The 22,481-nt window shown below is 39.4% G+C and overlaps 2 protein-coding genes across 2 annotated transcripts in view; one reads left to right on the top strand and one right to left on the bottom strand.

The window, feature by feature from the left end:
- Window positions 1-22,481, bottom strand: part of LOC117214669 (centrosomal protein of 290 kDa-like) — a 170,107-nt gene that overhangs the window by 72,327 nt on the left and 75,299 nt on the right. The gene's annotated exons all lie outside the window — the stretch shown is intronic.
- LOC117214672 lies at window positions 18,459-20,238 on the top strand. Its single transcript, XM_033460884.1, has 2 exons — window positions 18,459-18,795; window positions 19,206-20,238. Exons 1-2 carry the CDS (start codon window positions 18,733-18,735, stop codon window positions 19,545-19,547), a joined length of 405 nt encoding a protein of 134 aa, XP_033316775.1. The 5' UTR covers window positions 18,459-18,732; the 3' UTR covers window positions 19,548-20,238.

Genomic DNA, 22,481 nt, shown 5'->3' on the forward strand with positions numbered 1-22,481 from the left:
AGTTAAATGCAAATGAGAAGAAGCGGATATAAATTAAGTCTGGTGTGGAATTAGCGTCGAGTCACGTGCTGCAAACTTTCGCTTGGTTTTTAAAGCGGTGGAATCGACCGATTTACGGATTTCGTTAATGGAATATTATGATGATTATTTTGATCAAAGGACGCGGTAGTCGAAACAGAGAACTGGAGGGCAGAGATCTGCGAGGGAGGACGAAGTTGGCGAAGGAGCCGCGTGAAACAGGATTACTCAGGGCTTCTCCAACTATGCAGACTCGCGCGACACGCGAGTTCCTGCCTCGTTGTTGGAGGCTAAGTTTGAAGACGCGCGCGAGGGAGGATGACTGATTGTGTAGACCGGGCGAGATTCAGTTTTAGGGTCGAAGTGTTTTCTCTTTCCTTTCCACTATGGAAATGGTCTTATAACCCGATGTCATGCCGTGCTCCCTAAAAATAGCCAGATTCCCCGGTATTTGTATACATTTTTCGTTTTTCAACGTCTGGTCGGAGAGGCAAGGTTGACGCGTCCTCGGAGGGTGGCGAGTTTTCGAGAAGAATTCCTCTAGCAGCTCCGTGATTCACGAGGAAAAAAAATCCACGGGCTGTTTTGTATTCCTCGCGATACTCTTTGCATCCGACGAGTTTAGGTGAAAACGAGATTCGCCAGCCAAAGAGGCGAGCTTCGATCGAAATCACGCAGAACGTTGGAGAACAGAAGAACGTAAAGGATTCTTCGAGAGGACCTTCTTTGGAAAATCGTTGCTTAAATGCAGATATTTCTTTAGGAATGTTAATTTTTAAGCATCCGTATCGGCAAATTGCAGGGGTAGTTTTGGCGTTTCGATCGATATAGGAAACCAAACTGGTCGCCATCATGACCTGATTTACTCTATGCACTTGCAAATCCCGTCATTCCTGTGCTTTTCGATCTTGCAAAGAGTTTCAATTTATCGATTTTGCTTCTTCAACGTTCTTCGTATAAGTTCTAATCCCTTGATCCGATTGTAAATTGTTGTAATAATTTCATTGCAGCTTCGATTGTTCGTTTCTCGTCATGAATTTTAATCTGACGTATATGCGTGCACGTTTAATTTTTGTTTAATACAAGCGAGAATTGAAAAAATCCTTCTACTGCAACGTCAACTCTTTTGTCAACATCGTAAGACATCGCTTTGTGAAATATATAGTTACACTAAGCGTAACTATTTTGTGGCTTCTACGAATACTTTCAGATTGGTTTCAAACTCTACCAACATAATCGTGATAAACGAGTGTCGTTACAGTGCTAATGAAATTTCTAAACATTTTGTGTAACGCACGGAATGTATTCGTAAAAGCGTGGGAATGCCTGTCGTCTAGAAGCGTTCAAGTACTTAAAGTCTTACCAGGCCATTCTTTTTTCCAATGGTCTGTGTGTTCGCCTGTCTAATGTTAGGAAATTTATTCATCGAATTAATTTGGTATAACGAGCATTATAAATTATCTTCATTGATCTGACACCTACGCCAATTCTGAAAGCTAATTACATCGCGACCCAGGGAAATAATAGGCGGTCCTTCCCTGAAAACGCTATTCACACGGTCACCAAGTTACATTCTGAAAGGCAAGATAAATTAGAATCGACCGAGATATTCAGCGTGTGTGTCGCGTCATCAAATCAATGAATCGCCGATTAGCAGTGTCGTTAGACGCGTCGACTGGAAAATGCGTGATCATTTTTCGTTAATCCGGCTCGAACAGGTGCGACCTGTCGTAGATTCATCGCAGTGGTCGTTGGCAAACGTTTGATACATTTTCATGCTATTTACGATAGCTATTTATCTACTTATTCGATATACGTGGTAAATATAGAGTACGTAAAAAATACATAACATACATACACGTACACATAAAGATATTCTTGGAATTACAATAAAAATAAAATACTCGTTTATAATATCAAATTGCATTTTGTAGGATAGAAAGTAGCTGCAACAGGAATAGGAGTTAAAATTGGTATAAAAAATGTGCTTTTTTTCATTTTGGAATATTTTAATGGTAATGATAATTAATCAAAGAATTTATATATTGACGTCTGTGCTCTTTGTTTTTAAGCAATAATTCCAATCTTCGATCGTATAACTATTTTCATTCTTTAATGTAGATTTGAATAAGTAATGAAATGGTGCCAAGTAGCTTCTTGAAAGTCGTGTCATTAATGTAGTACATAAGTTACCATTAAGTTAGTTCTACCTTGAGTGACATATTACATCAGTAGAACCAGTATCCCAGTGTTCTTCGACAAATCGCGCTATTTCAGGAACGAATAGCCATCTGTAGAATCCGTAACCGTACCCAAAATCGTGGAACAAGGATTAATCTTGATTATATCGAACGTTATCGTTGTTTATGCCAAACATTATCGTTTGATCTTTTCGAGGATAAACATACCAAGATTAGATAACCGCTTTCTTTAGTTGTATTGTTCCAAGACACGTCTACAAACGCTAAACGAGATAACTAACAGCAGAAAGGTAATATACACATATTTGGCAGCTGTATTCTAGCAATTTTTGGACTCGCGTTTGCATCAAACGAGAATTCAACGTACACACACGATAAAACTATTTCGATTACGTGCTGTGCGTTAGCTTCTTTCTTAAAGCCTTAGATTGTTTTCTTTTCAAACACTCTGTATATTAGTCTGCCGCGATGAATAAACCGCAACGAAGCTCCCGTTGGGATTATAACCACAGGGCAATAAAAATAACGATTTAATGATCACGAGATACAAAGCGACACGTTAAAAAATTACCACGAAACGGGGTTAATGCCGACGCGGGGAATATTGAGAAAGTTTCACGTTGGTGGCCACGTTTGCGCTGACAAAAATTGACGCCGCGCACAACGGATTGTTCCCGATATGACCGGGAAAACGAATTTCCACTCGCAATCGATGCAACGCCGATGAGTTTCGATAATTAATACTGTATCTTTCGGTGAATTTTTTTTTTTACTTCGTTGAATTTTTAATTTATCCGACGAGAGCCAGTTTTCAGCGCTTTTCATTATAATTCACTGCTTCAGTATTTTGGCCTGGATTAGATAACTATATTTAACGTTTGATTATTTCTATTTATGGAAATTTATATACTTCCTGGTATTTCAGTCGGCTCTACGTATTTGTATCTCTGTCTATAAAGTTTAATCGTTGTTTCTTAGTTCGCGAAAGACGAAAGAGGTAACAGGGAAAAGAAGGTTTCATAGTTTGCTACGAAATCGATAGAAGAAACCACATAATCGAACGATACGTGTAATTCGTAGATTCGTAATTGTACGTACAGAAGAAATAACATTACGCAGGAAGCATCGTCTCTGAAATCAGTGGAACGATAATTCAAAGAAGGTTCATTGGTTCGTGGCTGGCGCGAAGAATGCGCCTGCTCGCGCGCGAAATCGCCGCGTTTTCGTGCACGATTCCGTGCACGGTGTTGCGCGCACACGCGCCCGGTTATATTTGCGCGCAACTAGAATGCATGACACATAAGTTTGAAATAACTCGTAGAGCGTTCCATTAAACGAAGCACGTGACGAAGTGCTGTCAGGCTCGCGTAAAACCGAACGCTATTTTGATTCGCGAAAACTGCATCGCCAACCGATACACAACATATATACCAAACAGTGGTGTATTTGAGGGACGGTGCTATTTCAGTTGCAGTTCGATCTTTGCGCGAATCGCGGATATATTTGCACACGCGGCTCGATTAACCGACACCCAGGGCTGGGGCTTGTTCCCTCGAGTCAGAGTAATAATGCTTCAACGTCCCTGCACCGTTATTTTCAAAGATATCGGCCCTGTTTCTCTAATTCTATCGTTTAATTCGTTGTTTCGTTAAGATCGTTAACATTCGTTAGAGAAACAGTAAAACAAGTGCAAGCAGAGATTCAAAACGACGATGCTTGGCTATCGCGAATTATGAGGAAAAATGGAAAAGTGATTTTAATATGTAATGTATGATATTTAATAAAAAAGATTTTGATTTATTTGGTTATCAAGCTTGAAATGTTTTTTTCCGTCGTCTTTGGTCCAATTATATTTTTCTAAGGTTAAAAAGTATTATTGGTACGCAGGATTTCTCACTTCCAGTTCATCTTACACATCTTCTTGAAATTGCAGTCTCGTGCAGAATTTTGTGAATCTACATTGTCAACGGTATATCGACCCATTGAACTTAATTCGTATCTCAAAATCGTATTTACATAAAGCAATCGCTATTTTTATTTTAAAAACTATGTCTCTTATGGAATTAGGTACATTCTTCTGATATCGCAGATTACCGTGCTGCAATAAAAATCGATCATATCGATATATACGCATATATGTATTAACCATTAACCAAGCAGTAAATTAGATACACATATTGTTCGTTAACAAAAACAGTGCACAATGTAGGTATACTTTTCAGATCACTACAGTGTCTTGCCCAATTAACTCTATATACTATATCACAGGTTGTTGCACCTATATTATAAATTATATGGCGTTCAACTTCAATAAAATTGATCGCGTGAAATACGAGCAGCGAAGGACAATTGGAAAAAAGTTTTTACGCAACGGGGATAAAAATCTTCGAGGTGATCTGTTCAACGCTATAATCTATTGTATTTTACGAGCCCCTGATCACTTTACATCGCAAACTCGCTCGAACAGGAAAAAAAAAAATAGAAGAAGTTCGAGTATGATGAATGATCGGAAACGAACCGTTTCGAATTGTTTAATTTTCGCGTTTAATTGCCCTTAATTGCATCAGTCCCCGAGGCGGGCGTAATTTCAACCTCCGATCGCCACTCAAATCACAATGTTTGCCTTGTATATCCGGCACGACGAAATCGACCACCCCATCTCTCTCTTTCGGCCCCATCCCTCTTAAATTGCTCGCCGCTGCTCGCACATTCGAGAAAGTAATTTTCGTTTCGGCTATTCTATCGCCCCTCGAACGAATGATTACATCATCCGTTGGGGGATGCATCATTCTCGCACCCGAACAGGGGTGGATTAACTTGATGCGCAACCCCGTCACCGAAATTCATAATCTGTGCAGCCAACGCGAGAACCATATTCCCCGGCAAGTGGCAAATTCTAATATATAAAGCGCCCCAGTGTCATCCAACACACTTCGAATCGTGTTTCACAGAAAATTTATGAGCTGATTTTACACGCCATATATTTCTATTAATTTCTATCGTATTTTCATTAGTTTTTATTCATTTCTAATGTATCTCTATTAAGTATATTTCTATTGATTTCCGGAGTACTTTTATCAGCTACAGATCTATTATTTTCTAGCGTATTATCACTACGTGTATTTCTATTAATTTCTAATGTAATTTTATTTGTGTATTTTCATTCATTTCTGGTGTATTTTTGTTAAATATAGCACTATCAGTTTCGATTATACAAAGTGTCCAAGTAGTTATGGTACAGCCGGGAAAGGGACGATTCTAGGTTAAAAAATAAATGGAAAAATAAGACAAGTTAATCAGTGAAGAAGGATATCAGGATTGAATTTTTAATATTTTGATGTTTCCTGGTGTTTTTTTTATTATTTCGGTAATTTCTATTCCTTGGCTATTATTTAGATTACACGAACAACGTAGCAAGTAATATCTTTGTTGGTTTATGAAAGTTTCATTTCTATCGAGTGTTGTGGGTTATTGATGGACCATGTGGCATGAAACGTGTTAAATTAATTAGTGTGTTCCTTCGCTCGATGTTTAAGTAATAGGGAGATAAAGGAAGTAGAATGACGGACGATCTAATATAATTACGATTTGATTAAATTCTCGAATATATTTATTGTATAAATTAATATCTTTAAATAAGATTCAAATTTCATTTATGTATTACGTAATATAAGCTTCAAAACTGCTATAACGTTTGAATTTAAAGTAGTTATTAAAAAGGGAGAATCGGAAAGTGGCGAATTAATTTACACGCTTAATGCGTGAATTGAGTTCTTTATTAAATTCTCAAAGTACAAATAGTGTATTATGTTATTATTGTTCGTGCATTCTCACGTTTGGAAAACACTTTCGCGGAGCATTAGACTGCAAGTGAAAATGAAATTTTGCTAGTGTCTGCTGAAACTCAGTGGAAGTTTTGACAGCTGAAATAGTTGGGGATTCGCCCACAAATTTCAAGTTACCAACCGTATACGGTTGATTTCACGTAAAATCGGGTTATTTCAAAATCTCAAGTGGAATATATCACAATGGAAGAATAATATCACCGAAGTTTGTCAACGTAGCACGAACACGTAAAAGATTGTCTAATCGCAGCGTCTTGACATATCACAAATAGAGAAGAATTTATTAAAATAATATTAATAATAACAAGCAAAATTTGATTAATAATATCAGTTCAATTATACAGAAGGACTTGATCATTTGAAATTGTTTGGTATGTAGTTCTAGCATTTGAGAAACTTAAACGAAATTAAACTGAACTGTTATTCAAGACATCCTCGATATTTCTAACTAATAAGTCCGACAGAATTAATCGTTTAGAGCTGGAAGTAGTATAGATCAGGATCTATTTACGAATCATGAATCTGTTGGTTCGATGAAGCAGAAATTGCTGGTGGGACTGAGTCGATGAAAGCTTTGCCTCGGCACAGATGCTGCCTAAGAATTTCTTGAGCAAACAGAGAGACGAAATAGGCCCGGCGAAGTGTATTCGATACGAAGATATTTTCTTTTCGAGGTTCCTCTTTCTCACTCTTGGCTGATGTCTATTTTCTGGGGTGGCGCGCGTGCATGCTCGCGAATTACTCGATGAACTAAATTCCGGGCCACATCAAAGCAATTTCCGTCATCGACTGTGTCATCGAGTCAGGTTGCCTTTGAAGATCAGTGTCGACGCTGTCAATGGCAAACTTTACTTTGGTGAAGTGTATCGTCTAATGATAGCACGTCCAGACCCTAATAATAGCCCTTGGTTGCCTAATAGTTGTCTAAAATTCTCATTCGTGAGCGCACCAAGCATTCGTCCCTTTAACAGATTGCCACGTTTATTAATAAACGCCGAACCTTTAATAAAGATCGAGTGGAACGTCGTACAAGTACAGAGGAATATTATCTTATCTTCTCGAGCCTGTTTTCTGTTAGAACGATAGAGAAGTTTGGGAATCTTCCTTATAACGAGTAGCTTGTTATAAAAGAATTCGTTTAATATTTTACCTCGCACTATCTCTTTTATCAAATTCCTGCAATTCTGCTTATAACGCTACATGCGATACATAATTTCTTTGTTCAAGTCACGCGTGCAAATCCAACCCAAACACGAACCTAACAGCGTCAAAGATGCATTTTTAATATGACCGATATTAAGAAGCTTGACGAAGCTTCGTCCTCAGTTACGTATTAATTAGGCATTATAGTTAAAAGATCGATAAAAACGTACGTATCACGTTTCTCTGCTGCGATCTTCATTTATACGTATGTTTACATATACTTACATACATATACGTATATTTAACGTACGTAAGATGTTGTAGCTTGCATCCATAAAGATCAATGGGTAAAATTATCAGCTTGAAAAGGTATATTCTTTGATATCAGGTGCGTGTGCACCAAATGGTTAACGCCAATCCATCCCATCAAAAAACAACAAGTTAACATCTAAGTTCCTTAATTCCTAATACGAAGAAAAGCAGGAATTTCATGGCGCAAGAATCCTGCTGACAGAACTCTTTTCGAATGCCCTTCGAAATCTCGAATTCGTACACGTTTCCCTAACAAGTTTCCCAAAGGGAGATCTCGATCGATGGACAGACAAATCTGACAAGGATCGCGATCCATCGCGAGCCACCCTCTGCCATCCACCCTTCTCGTTCTTCTTTCCTCTAGAAAGAAGACCGTGAGAAGATCGTCGAAGCTATGCAAAACAAGATAGCTACGGCGATCTGGTGCTCTTTGCTCAAGAAACTATTAGGTTACCGAATAATTCATGCGGGGTCGCAGCCCGCCAATCCGGTGGCGCGTACAGCACACGACCACGCCGAATCCAAGGTTCGCGGGGTCGTGCAGGATGCAAGGCGAGGGGCAAGCTAACACACTGTAGGGACAGAGAGGAACATTGTATCGCGTAGGGCGCTGGACAGAGATAGAAACAGCAAAAGTAGAGGAAGCGAGAAGGTACGAGATTGGAGGAACACAGAGGAGACTAGCAAAACTGAGAGCGCGTATACTCTGTTGCCAATCTCTCCCCGACACCCTATATCCTGTGGGGGACATAGCCACCCCGTTCGCCCCATAATCGTTTCTCTCGTTCCGCACACTCTCGACAGCGAGCGAGAGAGCGACGGGGATGGTTCTCGGCGAGCGGGACAGAGACGGCTGATGGCCACGCGAAAAAGGAAAAATGAAAATGAAAATACGAGAGAGAGCGCGCGCGAGTGGGGAGGGAAGGGGAGGAAGCGGGCGAAAAGAAGAAAGGGAAGAGGTACGATGTGCTCAACGGGGAGAGAAGAAAAAAAGAAAAAGAAAGAGGCGAGGGGTTGGAGGCGCGGGAAATGAAAATAGAAGAGAGACAGGAGTCTAGGGTTGTCCCAGGAGAGGGAGAGCGATGGAGGCATCGGGTGAAAGGCGACGAACATCGGGGAAAGAAACGGGCGAAAAGGGAAGAGAGGAGAGACAAAGTGGTAGAAACTAACGGCACGGACGGGAAGAAAAAAGCCGTTGGTGGGCGAGACGTGAATAGAAGAAAAATAGAATACCGGAGGAGCAACGGGGTTGGAGTAGAAGAGACGAGTAATGCGACAGAGAAGCGACAAGGGTGAGCGAGAGGAGACAGGACGAGACAGGGACGAGAGAAACGTGGCACAGAGCGAGCACGGTGAAATTAGCACAGATAGAGAAAGGATGAAATGGTTAAACGAGGGAAGGACGAAGCGAGATGAACAGAAAAGGGAGATAGTCAGGGCAGAAGCGCGCAGAGAGAGGAAAATGGAGTCGGTGGAAGAAAGACGGAGCGAAGGGAGAAACAGGGAATCGAGCAAGAGCAAGGCTATAGCTGCTGCCGTCCCGACCCGACCTCTCATCCCCCGTTACCCCATTCCTGTCTCCACCTCCCTAAACCTTCCCCTTTCCGCGCTACCTCATCTCCCAGCGTTCCCTCGGCTCTCTCTCCCTCCCCTCTGGTGCCGCTATCACCCTCGCCCACCATGGCACAACCACCCACCTATCCAGCCCACCGACCAACCATACCACACAGTAACACCCCGACCGACAGATCAATACCTACCAACTACCAAGCTGCTCCCAGATTATCATTCTATCCGTCCACTTTGAACGGCCCCGAAAATCGAGTGGACACACCGGCCCGTATGGACCCTCTCTTTCTCTTTCTCTTTCTCTTTCTCTCTGTTCCTGTCTCTCGCGCGCGCTTCTGATCGACCTCCCTCCTCGAAGGCCAGAACGCGTTCAAGAGAAACGCCGCTAAATGGAAACCGCGATCGGAGCGTACAGTCGCTTCATCGATATAGATCCCCTGACTGGAAACCGTTCTCTATCGTTGCTCGATTAACGCGGCCAAGAATTTAGTTTCGATGTTCGCTTTCCAGATACTGACTAGCTGGCTTATACGCCGTGTCGAGGTAAGTGTACTCCGCTGCAATGGCTGACTCGAGCGAACACCGTCCGTTCCATCGGAACATCCTACGCGCTTTAACGTTCTGTTTCGGCATCGGGGCCGAATGCTTTCCGGGATCGATAATTAACGAATTTGCGCGTGCAAGCTGCATTCGAATACGAAAGATGGTATCTCGAACGCGTTCAAGAATTTTGGTGACAATTTGGAGGCAGGTTGTCCCGGTTATCACGGTGCGATCGGTCAGAGAAAGTTTGTCCACAGGAAGCTTCGCTCCCGTGGAAATTTCATTTGAACATTTATCAAGCACGCGTGCGCCGATTCTAAGCTAAATTCGTGCAAACACTGTTCTTTTCAAAACAAAGCCTTAAATAGACCAGTTTTACTCCGCAGTCAACGAACCAAGTTCGAATACACTGAACGAATTTCTGTCTTCGATTCGAAAATAAAGCACCGAAGAAAAAAACTGCATGAAAAAGTTTCACCGTATATTATCGATTTACGTTTTCACAAAGAATCATCCTTTTGCTGATTGTACCGTGATTACAGAAATACGTCGATACCTTGTGTAACGAGGGATGATCTTTCCCCGCGCTTTTGTTCACGAGCTTCCGTACACTATGAGTTTCCTATATACAATAAATCGTTCGAACGAAGTAGTTTCATCTTTTTTTACGATCTGCGAACGAGGTCGTTTAAGTTAATCAACGTGCATGCGGGTGAGACAAAAGTGCAGCGAGAGGGTGGCTAAGGGGGAGGATAAAGAAAGAATTATTGCGAGAGGGAGAAGTTTTAGCGTATTTATCGCTCCCTTCTCGCACCTTTCTGCATCTCCACTCTCTCTCTCTCTCTCTCTCTCTCTCTCTGCTCTTTCGTAATGAGCCAGCAATTTTTCAAAGCCGAACGACCTTCTGATCGCATACGCGTTACGTCAAATTAAAGAGCAACAGGTGTCTCTGCTGATCATCGGATGTTCTCCGCGTTAAAATAGTAGCATCGTGATATGACGACACCCGCGACAACATTCGTTGTCTTTGAAGTGAATATTATTACAGAAGAGGCGATTAGTTGGACAACGAAGGGATCGATGGAGGGAACCTCGATCGATCGTTGAGAATTGATGAAACGTGCAACTTCGACGATTTCTTTCTGTATCATTAGAGAAAAATTATAGCGTCTGTTGGGTTTTACTGGCGCAATACTAAAAATTGTAAATTTTATGTCAAATGTTGTTTTTTTTTGTTTTACTAAGAATACAGTGAGATTCCTTTTATTTTGCTATAAAAGTTGGATTCTTTTTTATTATCATAAAATCTCGAGGATTTCTAATTGTAGGCCAAAGGTTAGGAAAATTTCTTAGTTACGACACACTCCTCTCCCTATCTTCTTTTACATCGTATCAAAGAGTAAATGTAATAGTATTTAGTGGAACGTATAGAAAGTGTTTTGTCTACATAGAATATAAAATCAATTTTTTTCCAGTAATATAATCTTCGCGCTTAAGAGTTTCTTGACAGCGAATTAAACACGAATAAAGAATTTGATTTGGAAATATGTCAATTGATAAAATTTAAGAGAGAATATTATTTCGCGACAGGAGATCATAAAAAGCGTACTTCCTACTTTCATAAGGTATATCTCATGTATCTTCCGTCCATTTGAATAAAACATTCATACATATAAATTATGAGTCGACGTATGTATGTTTTCAAATATTTCTACATCTCTCACACTGACATACATACATTTTTCACTCATTATTATAATTCAGATACGTTATTTATTACGGGAGGAAGTACACAGGTGCAGAACGACACAAACTTCGCGTTTTACAAATTTAGTTTTACCGATTTATTTGTTACATCTATTTAAGAAAATATTTGTTGATACATTGAAAATACCAAACAAATAAATCAACAGGCAGCAGAATCTGTCTGATCAAATACTCTGATTATAATTACCGAAAAGTATTAAAAATAACGACAGACTAAAAAACGTTACTCTTAAAAATAATCATCTCATCGAGATCCTTAAATTATCGATAACGACTTTCCACGAAATTTTTAACAACAATACGCAACAATTGTTTCATTTATGGAAAACCAATTCTTTATATTATTACTGTAAATATTTAACTAATATTTCCATTCTAACATGCCTTCCACGGTATCCCACGGTCTAAGAAAAAAATTGGGCAGGGGTTTACAGAAGGCAGAAGGGTGAAATCGATGATAGCGCGATTTGATCGAAAAGGGTGGAAGGTAACATCTTTCGGCTCGACCTTTTTAAACAAAAAAAGCGACGTAAATACACGTGGCCGGCGAAGGTGTTCCATTAGGCCGACCTTAAGTATCCTGGGCAAGGACGTCCGTTGTGAGGAAGATACGTCACCGACGACCATGGCAACGTCACGAGGGCGCCTCCGGTGACGTCAGTGGCGTGCTAAATGAGATTAGATTCGCGAGGGTTTATTTGCGGCCTACGCATTTTCTGCCCCTGTGCTGCGAGAGAAATGCCACATCGTACGTTCCGGACGTGACTACTTACGACGTTCTGCATACTCTAAACGAAAACCAGTGACCCTTGAACTAAACCTCGCAACGGATATGAAGTAATGCTCGTTCCACTCGTGTCTCGCGTTAGATTTAAGCGGTCGTTGCTTTCTCAAAGATTTCATATTAGTTGTGCGTGTATTAACCAGTAGAGCGTATATACGTCAAAGTTTGTTGGAAATTTGTGCGGAAGGGATAACATTCATAATAAAATAATATTCCACAATTGCGTAAAATATAAACGCTGAATTGGGACTTTTTGTGCTATCCAACGCTGTTTGTTCGTGTTTTCGTTCGGAATACATGCAACATTAAATGTGTTGGAAAACGTGGCCGACTTTACAGCTTCGAAGATTTTATACGTTCTGGCAGGTAGCAGTAGCAAAGTTAAGAGAGTTGTTGCAGAAAGATAGGAAATTTAACAACTTTGGAATTATTACTCGGTAGTTTAATACACATTTAATGACAAGAATCGGAAAGATATCTGTAAAATAGCTCATAATACTGTTAAAAAATAAAATTCTGGAAATTCCTTGGTATCAATACCGTGCAAGGGAATCTCCATTAACGCGAAACCCTTTGTGGAGTATAAAACGCGTGACGTGACACGAGGCATCGATCTCGGTAGTATCGATCCTCGTGCGAGCGACTCGCCAAGAGCTTGTTTCCTTCCCTCAATCATTCCAAGAAACCGTTCAATTTCGAGCAAAAATATTTCGCGCGGCAATTTTTCTTCGATTATACCGCAAGGTATAAAACGCGCATCCGTAATATTTTTTTTCCTGGTCGGGGGTTCCCACGCGTGGGAACAGCTGTGGCGCAAAACTGTCGCCGGAATATCCGTGTTACCGTTGCGTTTCCAGTGTTTCCAGCGTTACCTTGTAGACGGAGCGCGGGATCGGAAGCGTGGCAGGGAAATGAACTGTTATTATCAACACCGTCTGCGTTTAATCGTAAGTTACAACGTCTGCATACTTCTCGTGGCGGCGAAAGGACGATAGGACAGCTCGAGGTCGTGGCATGCGCCACGATAGGCCGGCAGCCACCGTGTGTGCATGCACAGGGCGAACCACCGTGTTGTATAGAAGTAGCTGTGTGTTGGCCGCGCGCGTTGCATAGCCGAGAGACAAGTGAACAAGAAAGGGAAACAGAGTGAGGAAGGGGGGGGGCGGGAGCGGGAGAGAGAGAGGGCGTGCGAGAGCGCGTACACTGTGTGGAGGGCGGAAGAGAGAACACGCTGGTGGATGGAGAATGCGCGAAAAGGAAGGAGATCGCGAGAGGTGAACGATAAAGAGAATCACAGAGGGGGAGAAGCACGGAGTGCGATGCATGAAAAGGGGGAAAGAAAGAAGAAGAAGAAGAAGAAGAGGAGGAAGAAATAAGACAGAAGGAGGGATAATAAGAGAAAAGGAAAGGACGGGGAACTGGAATGAAGAGAGGAATGGAAGAAAAAGACGAGTTTATAAAGGGAGGCGGAAGAGAGAGAAGGGAGTCGAAGGGAGAGCAACGTCGACGGCCAGCGTGAGAGAGATAGAGGGAAGAAGAGATAAAAAGAGAAATGAAAAGGAAGAAAAGAGTTCTTCTTCGATGGCAAGGCGTTCTTCGGTGTTGCAGGCAGCGGCGGCATAAATCGGTCGAAGGGAAAACTTTTTGGGCGCGGAGTTACCAGTCGGTATCTCCACTCCGCGCGTATATGTACGTATACACATATGTGTATGCGGTTTTATCTGGCGGTACTCGGGGATGTTGCGGGTTGATTTATCGCCTGTCGTTGCCATGGAAACCTCGGCGTGACCGGCTTGCGCGACACCCTCATATCCGAGTCGACTCTCTGCTTTACCCTCTCTATCTCTCGGCTTCTATCTCATTCTAACGCGGTTGCCTGTTACTCTCACCCTAGCTCCTCTCATCCTCTAATACACGCTTGCTATCTCTGTTAGTCGCTCCCTTCAATGGTATACTCTCCATTCGTACCCTTTTCCTCTAGAATCCGTTCGTTTCTGTCTCGTTCGTTCGCAGCGTGCCTATCCGTTCCAGTGCCTATCTCCCTCGATCATCCACTTCTCCTCCTCCCTCTAACGTCTCTCTTTTCCCACTTCCTCTTGCCTTTCTCTTTCTTCGAAATATGTATGTATATTCGGGCTGCGTCTCTCCTTATTGCATTCCCGCTCTATTTGTCTTTACACCGTATCACTATCCCTGTTGTCTCTACCATCTCCGTCCATCCTTCCCCGTGTTTCTCACCTTCCGTCTCAACGTGTCTTCCTTTCTCGCTCCCATCAGCGACCACGTACCAACCTCTCCTTGTCTCTCCTAACCCATGCTCCCTCCTTGCTGCTCGCAAGCTCTCTATTCCACTGTCGTTCATTTATCTCCCTCTCGTCGTCGTTTCCTTCCTTTTTCCATTCCGCTTTGTAGCCTCCCTTTCTGCTACGTTCTACCACCATCTACGTGTCTCTCATACACCCCGACTCCCGTCGTCTTTTCTCTCCTTTCTTCGTCCTTCCTTTTCCCCCCTTCGATGTACCGACGGCTTCGCTCACCCACGCACGCCTCGGCAATCCCACTCCTACGGCCTCTAACCTCCCCGACCGCCCTTTTCCACGCTCCTTGCTCACGTACATACGCCGTGTCTCTTTCCCTTCAGCTCGCCCTCAAACCACTTAGCCGACCGACCAACCACCCATCCACCTATCTACTACGGCTCACCCACCCTTCCTTTCCTTTCCATCCACCCACTCTCATCTTCCCTTCGATATGCACCCCACGCTACTATCAGCTTCTACTCCCACGCGCGAGCTTGAAACCCCCCAGAGGAACGTCAAGGAGGCGACTACCGGAGGAGTTCTCTGCAAAGAACCAGAACTCCAGCCACCTCCTCACCTCCACTCGCGCCTGCAACAGCCCCTCGGTCGCTTTTACCTCCTCCATCCACCACCATCCGCTCCGCCAATCGAGTGTCGACTGGCTGCTGGCTTGGTGCACGTTTGCGCTACTGCACAGGGCCTCTGATCGTTCCACGCGATCTAGATAAAGAGCGTTATCTAACTGTGCGGCTAATTAACCGGCTTCTCGTCTAGTTATCAGTCTAGGAGCACTTTACTTTCTTCGTCTCTCGATGCAAACCGATCTCCAGCGAGTGACTTTTCGTCTTGCGATCTCCGGGAACCACCGATCACTAGGGAGTCCCCAAGGAAAATTTCGTTATCGACCGAGTTAACGCAGATTCGAAGAGATAAAATGTGATTTAGATCCGGCGAGTTGTGAAAGCGTATAAAGAAATAGAAGAAATTTTGTTTACGAGCTATTCGTAGAAATTTAGAATTATATGAAAAACTTAGAAATCTTAACTTGAAATCCAATCTGACCGGTTGGACACGACAGAAAGGGATATGAGATGTTGAAAATTTTTAATCTGATTTATTTGGAGATTTAGAAATGTAAACTTGGAGTTTTCATATTTTGAGGAGAATTTTAAACTTTTTTGGCAATGAACCGTATTACCGACGGTAGATAATCTTGACAAAGGACGTTCGATTCTTGGCACATTTAGCCAGTATAAAACATTCCCTAGGCAATAAAAAATTAATGTTTGTGGATTGACCAATGGTTTTGCCAGACGTCTAATGGCAATGATTCGAATGAACATCGAAAAAGTTCAACTTAAATGTCGACCATCTGCTATTCTATTCGCTGCTACGAATCGAACGCGGTGCGTGACTGAAGAAGGATCGATTGGCATATGCGGGTCTAATTAGAGATTCAGCCGAGAATTACGAAAACCCCACCACGGTTAGATTACTTTCTTGAAAGACGAGTTTCATAACGAGTTCAATTACTTTCACAAATAATGTTCCCCGTTACTGCCTAGTTGCTCGAATCACGCGCAAAACAGTTAATTACTGAATCGAAGAATTTCCGCAGTGACAATTTTTCTCAGATCCTTGCAAAACCTGATACTGATCGGTAGAAACCTATCTCTTCGTTCCGTGTTTAGATTCGCGTTAATTATAAATATTTTGTTATATTATTTTTTACATTGTAATTAATACCTTTGATCTTTTTAATTATATAGATTTTTGTTTAATTTTTTAATGTAACGAATATCATATATTTACGAAATAAATAAACATAACAAAAATATTCATTTAAGCATAAGTGTCAACAATTTTGAAATATTTGATATGAAATATTTAAGTGTAATATAGTTATTTCATTATTGTTATTAAAACGATAGAATACAAATACATAGAGTAGCATAATAACCCAATAAAAAGTTGCTTATAATACAATAAAAATTATATATGTATTAGAAGTGTGTAGTGTAGTAGATATGTTAGAAGTTATAATACAATAAAAGTATTTTGTGTGTGTTACCGACTCTTGATAAAGAAGTGACGCTAAGATAAACTATATACCTTCTTTTCTACTTCTAGTGATAAAAACTTTGTATTATTATTGTATTATAGTCAATATCGGTGTAATAAAATGCATTATGCAATTCTCTAGTAGCTCAAAATTAACATTCATTATTCATCGTAAGTAAGTACACGAACCTTACGTCGATACACGATTATCGATTTCCGTCTTAAATTTTCACAATCAATGCAAGTTCCGTGCAAACATAATCATCGAATAAATCTGACAGAGTTCAGTACATCTAATGTCGATCTTATCTATTATATTAAGCAAAATATTCAAACAAAGAATAGGGCTACATAAAACATAAACCATTCGTACGTCCATCAAAGAAATACTGTATCCATATAGAATTTCACTAGCCTAGTGTAAAAGGCACCAAATGTCTCAACGTTAACAATACGGGAAAAAAGTGAAGATAAGGAGTTACGAAAGATCAGACAATATCCGGTGGAAGACAATGACGTCGTGCCAAAGGAAAACGGCAGGAAATATAAGGTCAGGTCGATAGACCCAGGCGAAGAGAATATTCCCGAGGCATCGTTGTCGGTCTCATTGTTATCGACCCGTTGGTATTCCCCGGCGTCATTGGTAGCAGGATCACGTGGTGTCTATCGCCTTCCAACCAGTCAGCTCTCTCGTACAATGCACACCATTGACGTAACTTTAAGCAGTCCTGCGTGAAAGGTCATAAGCGCAACTCTGGTATAATCAACGTCTTATATGCACTCTCGAATCCTCGCCATCCGCTTCTCGCCGTATGCAAAAATCATTCGATATGACTTTGATTGACGCGACACAGTGAAATAGATGGAAATTAATCTTTATGAAAATAACGACCTCCTTTGCTGGCGTTAATTACTTTATATTGGCTAAAGGGGACTTTTTTAAAGAGTAACAAGAAAATTAGGACTTTCGATTATGACGAATTTATAAAAATTGGTAGATCGGCATTGGTTTATACAAAGATCGTATATATATAAATTAATGGTTGTTTCTGGCATAACATTATTTAATTATTAAACCAGAAGGAAATTCAGCTTTTTGACTATGTTGAATAGCAAAAGTTGACAAATTGGTATTGATTTGCACAAAAAACTAAATATATGGCATATTGACATATATGACAAATAGGAAGGATTATTTTTCAAAATAAAAAGAGAACTATTTGATTATGATGATTTACAAAAATTGAACAATTAATATCGGTAAAATAGAAAATTCTTTGATTACTTTGAATGAACAAAGATTGAATATAAAATCATTCAGTATTTCAGAATTTTTGGAAGAATCAAACGTTGTACGTTTCTGTTTTTCTCTGTCGCTGTACAATCAATAGTTTTGACTTACGTGATATATAAATCTAAAAACTTTCAATTAATAACCAGTATGTTTTCTTTTCGTGAACAATTTAATTAACCGAGACAATAGAGGCTATCGAGCTCACGATACACGCGAATGCAAATCAGGTTGCATATAATTAGGCATGGCATGGAAAATAACACGATGCTCCTGCTTTTGATATGATAATTATCAAACGTGGCTACAGATTCGAGTACGATGGACACAAATATAATGGATTTCCATCTCGCTCGATATTAACACGCGACTCATTGGCAACAGTACCCCCTAACTCTCATTCTTCGGTCACGTATGCAATATATCATTTGCATACAGGTGAAAACGAACAATAACTTCAAACAATATTACTATAGCGACGAGGAATATTCTTTTGACACATTTTTTGATAAATATCAGCTAAATATCATTCTAAATCCAATAGAAAATTAATATAAAACATTTACAAAGTCCTATTTGTTTCCTGATCTCAATCGATTCTCATTTTTAAATAACATTGTCCCATCTGTGTTCAATAACATTGTTACTTGTTAATTGTGTCTGAATTGTTCTCTCGTTCATCGAACAAAGAATCGCGATAAGGATGCGTGTTATCCGTCAGCTGGGACAACTCTGAATTTCAAAGAGATATCGTTGAAAAAAAACGGAGAATAGGTCAAGCTTGAATTTTTAACGATCCACGGTCTTCGGCGTACGTATATAAGACGAAAGGAAAATTCTACTGGGAAATGTTGCTCGTGTTGTTTCGCGGTTAAACTATATTAACAACGAATTCGTTATGTCGCGTCTCACCGCATGGATTGCTGCTTTGTTCATATTGATCGGATCTGTTTGGTCACAGGTTAAGACTTGCCACGGCTTTCGTGTTTCTAAAGCTCGATTACATAACCATAAATAATTTCCGATGATACCAGAGTGATTATTAATTATCCTTAATAGCAATTTTCCACGAAAATCGTTAACTTCTCCACGAACGAATTTTTCTTCGCATACGTAGATAACATTTTTTTTTTTTTTGTCAATTATTTGCTATTTTCTGATTTTCTTTCAAAGAAACTACAGTGCACTAAATTTAATTTTTCTGCAAATAAATACATTAATTTCGTTATTGTTCAACTAGTTAACATTTTGAATGCGTATAGTGTCTTTTTATGAGCAATTAACAATTAATGATTATTGCATATTATAATTTCCTGTATAAATATTAATTATATAAATATTAATTTCTTGTTCTTATTATCATACATATAGGAACAGATTCTTGAAGAAAGAATCGAGGAACCAAGATTCGGCTTTGGTTTGCTCGAGCCGATACGAATATATTTTTGCAAGAATTCTTGCGAGTCAACTGAAGGAAAGCCGTACATACTGAATCTTGCCTGTGCCGTAAAGTGTCCTGAATTATATTTACCTCATACAACTTCAAACCCATCTACTTCAACAATAAAATCATCGAGTTCACCAGCTGAATCGAGTATGCCAGCTATGAGTATGCCAGTTATGAGTATGCCAACTGCAACAAATAGTATGCCAACTGCAACAAATAGTATGCCAACTGTAACAAATAGTATGCCAACTACAATGCGTATATGAACAGAACCGAATTTGTCAACTAAATCGAATATGGTAGCTGTACCACGGAATGCTTCGACATCAAGTAATATCACTAATGCTAATGCTGACTCAACATTACTTTTTCTTTATGTACGAATAAGATTTTTTGAGAATTTCATTATATATTTTCGTAGAATATAATATACTAACAACTAATGTATATTTTCTATTCAACTTTAGATTAGTATGACGTTATGGAAATTTCATGGTTCGTTATTAATAACAAACTGCGTGTCGAAATGAGAAAGACTTTCTTTCGGTCTTTTGCATTGGACTAACGAATGAAATTTTTGCTAACACAATGTTAATTATGGAAGTTATTAAATCCGTTTCTTTTGTATGTAGAGAACGAGTTTTTCGAGAATTTTTAATACATGGTTCTTTAGAGTGTAGCCCAATATTTTTATATATATATATATTTTCTATCTATATAGATTGACATGATGTTACGAACAAGTGAAATTTTTACTTACACGATTTGATACAATTTGTTGGCTTTTTATATTTCTAAATAAATTGTGCTTTCATCAACGAGATTCTGATTTAACTTGTTCATTTGTACCATGTCCTGTTTCTATAAGTCCTCAAGTTGTACGAAGGATGGCGTTAGTAATACCGAGATATTCCGTAATGCGTTAACGAAGATTTCTGCTTCATTAAAACAGGAATATTATTCACGGTCGATATCAAAGAAAAATTAAATTTTGTTATCGATTTTTAAAATACATTTCCTGGTAACTATCCTGTTTCTAAAGTTCATATATGCACAGATAATATCATTATCGTTTCCCTTGTACGCTACAAGAAATTCCGCTTCTTCGGTTTGTTTCTGCTACTATTCCCGAATTTCACGTATTATAAGTGTTATAAATTAATAAACATAATGAAGCTTAAATGTATCTATCCTTGATACTCGACAGCGATAAAATAAATTTATACAGATATTCGTTCATAAAGAGAAATTACCAAATGTATAGCAATTCTATTGGGTTGGCAACTAACTGATTGGGGATTTTCTCATTAGGTGGTAATGACGAAATGACTTAGTTGCCAAACCAATATTTAATCAGAGTGGAGTGAGTCAAAATGCTGAGAACTTCCATTTACTTGCATTTCGTATTTTGACTTCCAAAAATTATCTCTTTATATAGTTATATTTTATATAGTTATATTAGTTTTATAATTAATTAATTTATAACCTTATTCTTCGATGTGATATGTTTTAATAATTTCAGTGTAAAAAGAGCAGCGCGGTTGTACTCTTACGATCGTTAATTTTATATCTAGCAATTCGAATCATTTATTATTTCAACTAGACATGTACATAAAATTTTCTAAAATTCAAACTGATATATCGATAAAACTCCATTTTTCCTTATTTAAAATCAACATGAATTATTTCGATCATCAGGCATTCAATTAGATATTCCGTTTAAATACTAAAAGTGGTTTTAATCATATCCGTTCTGCGATACCGCCAGTTTCGACACTCGTTCCTTTATGAGTGAACATTTATGCATTTATTGAAAATTTATAAGTGCACAAGTAATATAAAACGCCAACCTGACGTAAAAAAATATACAAAATATGCAAAATACAGTGCTTTCTATACTACTTGGTAGGTGAAACAACTCTACCGAGATTCTATCTTTCTAATTATATCTTTAAAAAAATATATAAAAATTCGCAGTTCAACTATGAGAAAGCTTTTATCTATCGTTATTTTTTTATTTATATTTTATCATTTTTTATCGTGATTTTATTTATTTATATACACGAAGCTTTTATTTTATCATTGTTTTGTTCTCCATTGTACAAAAGAACCGAAGATAGCGGGGAACAGCGATTAAGCAGCAGGTGAACAGACTCCAAAAATGGAATTTTCCGTGCTTGCATTCGAGATTTGTCGCCGTTTTTAAACGAGTCTCTGTACCTTGCTAATTAATGGCTGCCACCTTTTACGCCGTTAACCCTCTCATGTTTGGTGTAATTCGATCACCAGCTCATTGTACGGGCGTGCATACAGAAAGTGAGAGGACACACGTTCCTCGTAATAGCTCGGTCGCGATTACTTTCACAACGGGAGCAAGGTCTTAGGTTTTTCGTGGCCGGATGCGTCGTAGTTTGGTTGTTTCGTCGTTTTCGAAATTTCAATAGAGAATGACATTCCTTTACTTTCCAAAGTATTAGATATTTCGAATGTTTTGCGACGAATTGTTGGGGATTAAAATCGAGTCCTTAAATAAAAAATATACTGTGGGAGTTGTGACTGTTTTGTAATAATTTTAAGGAAATTAGTAATAAAAAAAAAAAAAAAATAGAAATAATACAAAAATAATAATCCATTTATAGTATCCTTCCAAAAATGTTCTTTATTCTAGTGTCCAATACGTATAGAAGTTTTCGAACAGTAACAAGGATTTTGCCTGAAATTCATAGTCAAGAACTAATAAAAGGATTATGTAACTGTGTTGTCGAACAAATTCTATTAAATAACTTATTTTTTCTTTTCTCGGTTCTTAATTGCGGAGAATGGAGATACGGAAGAAGATTGAATCTTGTATAAACATTGGTAAACTCGAATGAAAAATTATTTGTTCGAAAGTTTCGTATACCTTTTACCAAAGAATAATTCGTCGATTAGAAACCAGGTGAAATGTCGGTATCAACTATCGGTATCAAAAAAAGTGGTGCGACCACGACAAACAGGATGTCGAACAATGGACATAACAGGATACGAACGATGCAGGACATACGGTCCAGACTCGCCTACTGTGAATCACGCGGCGAGCTATGCAAAAGAATGAAAGTTCCGTGAAGTCGTGTGGTCGCAGTTTCGATTCCGTATTAGAACCACAACGATAATATTACGATACCGTGCTCTTTTTCAACTAATCAACTGGTGTAAACCTC

Source organism: Bombus bifarius, unplaced genomic scaffold (assembly GCF_011952205.1).
Source record: "Bombus bifarius isolate JDL3187 unplaced genomic scaffold, Bbif_JDL3187 scf7180000009243, whole genome shotgun sequence".
NCBI classification, from domain to species: Eukaryota; Metazoa; Arthropoda; class Insecta; order Hymenoptera; family Apidae; genus Bombus; species Bombus bifarius.

Coding starts and splice junctions, on each gene's coding strand:
- LOC117214672 (XM_033460884.1), top strand. CDS start 18,733: ATGTCGCGTCTCACCGCATGGATTGCTGCTTTGTTCATATTGATCGGA. Junction 18,796..19,205: donor TCGGATCTGTTTGGTCACAG/GTTAAGACTTGC, acceptor TCATACATATAG/GAACAGATTCTTGAAGAAAG.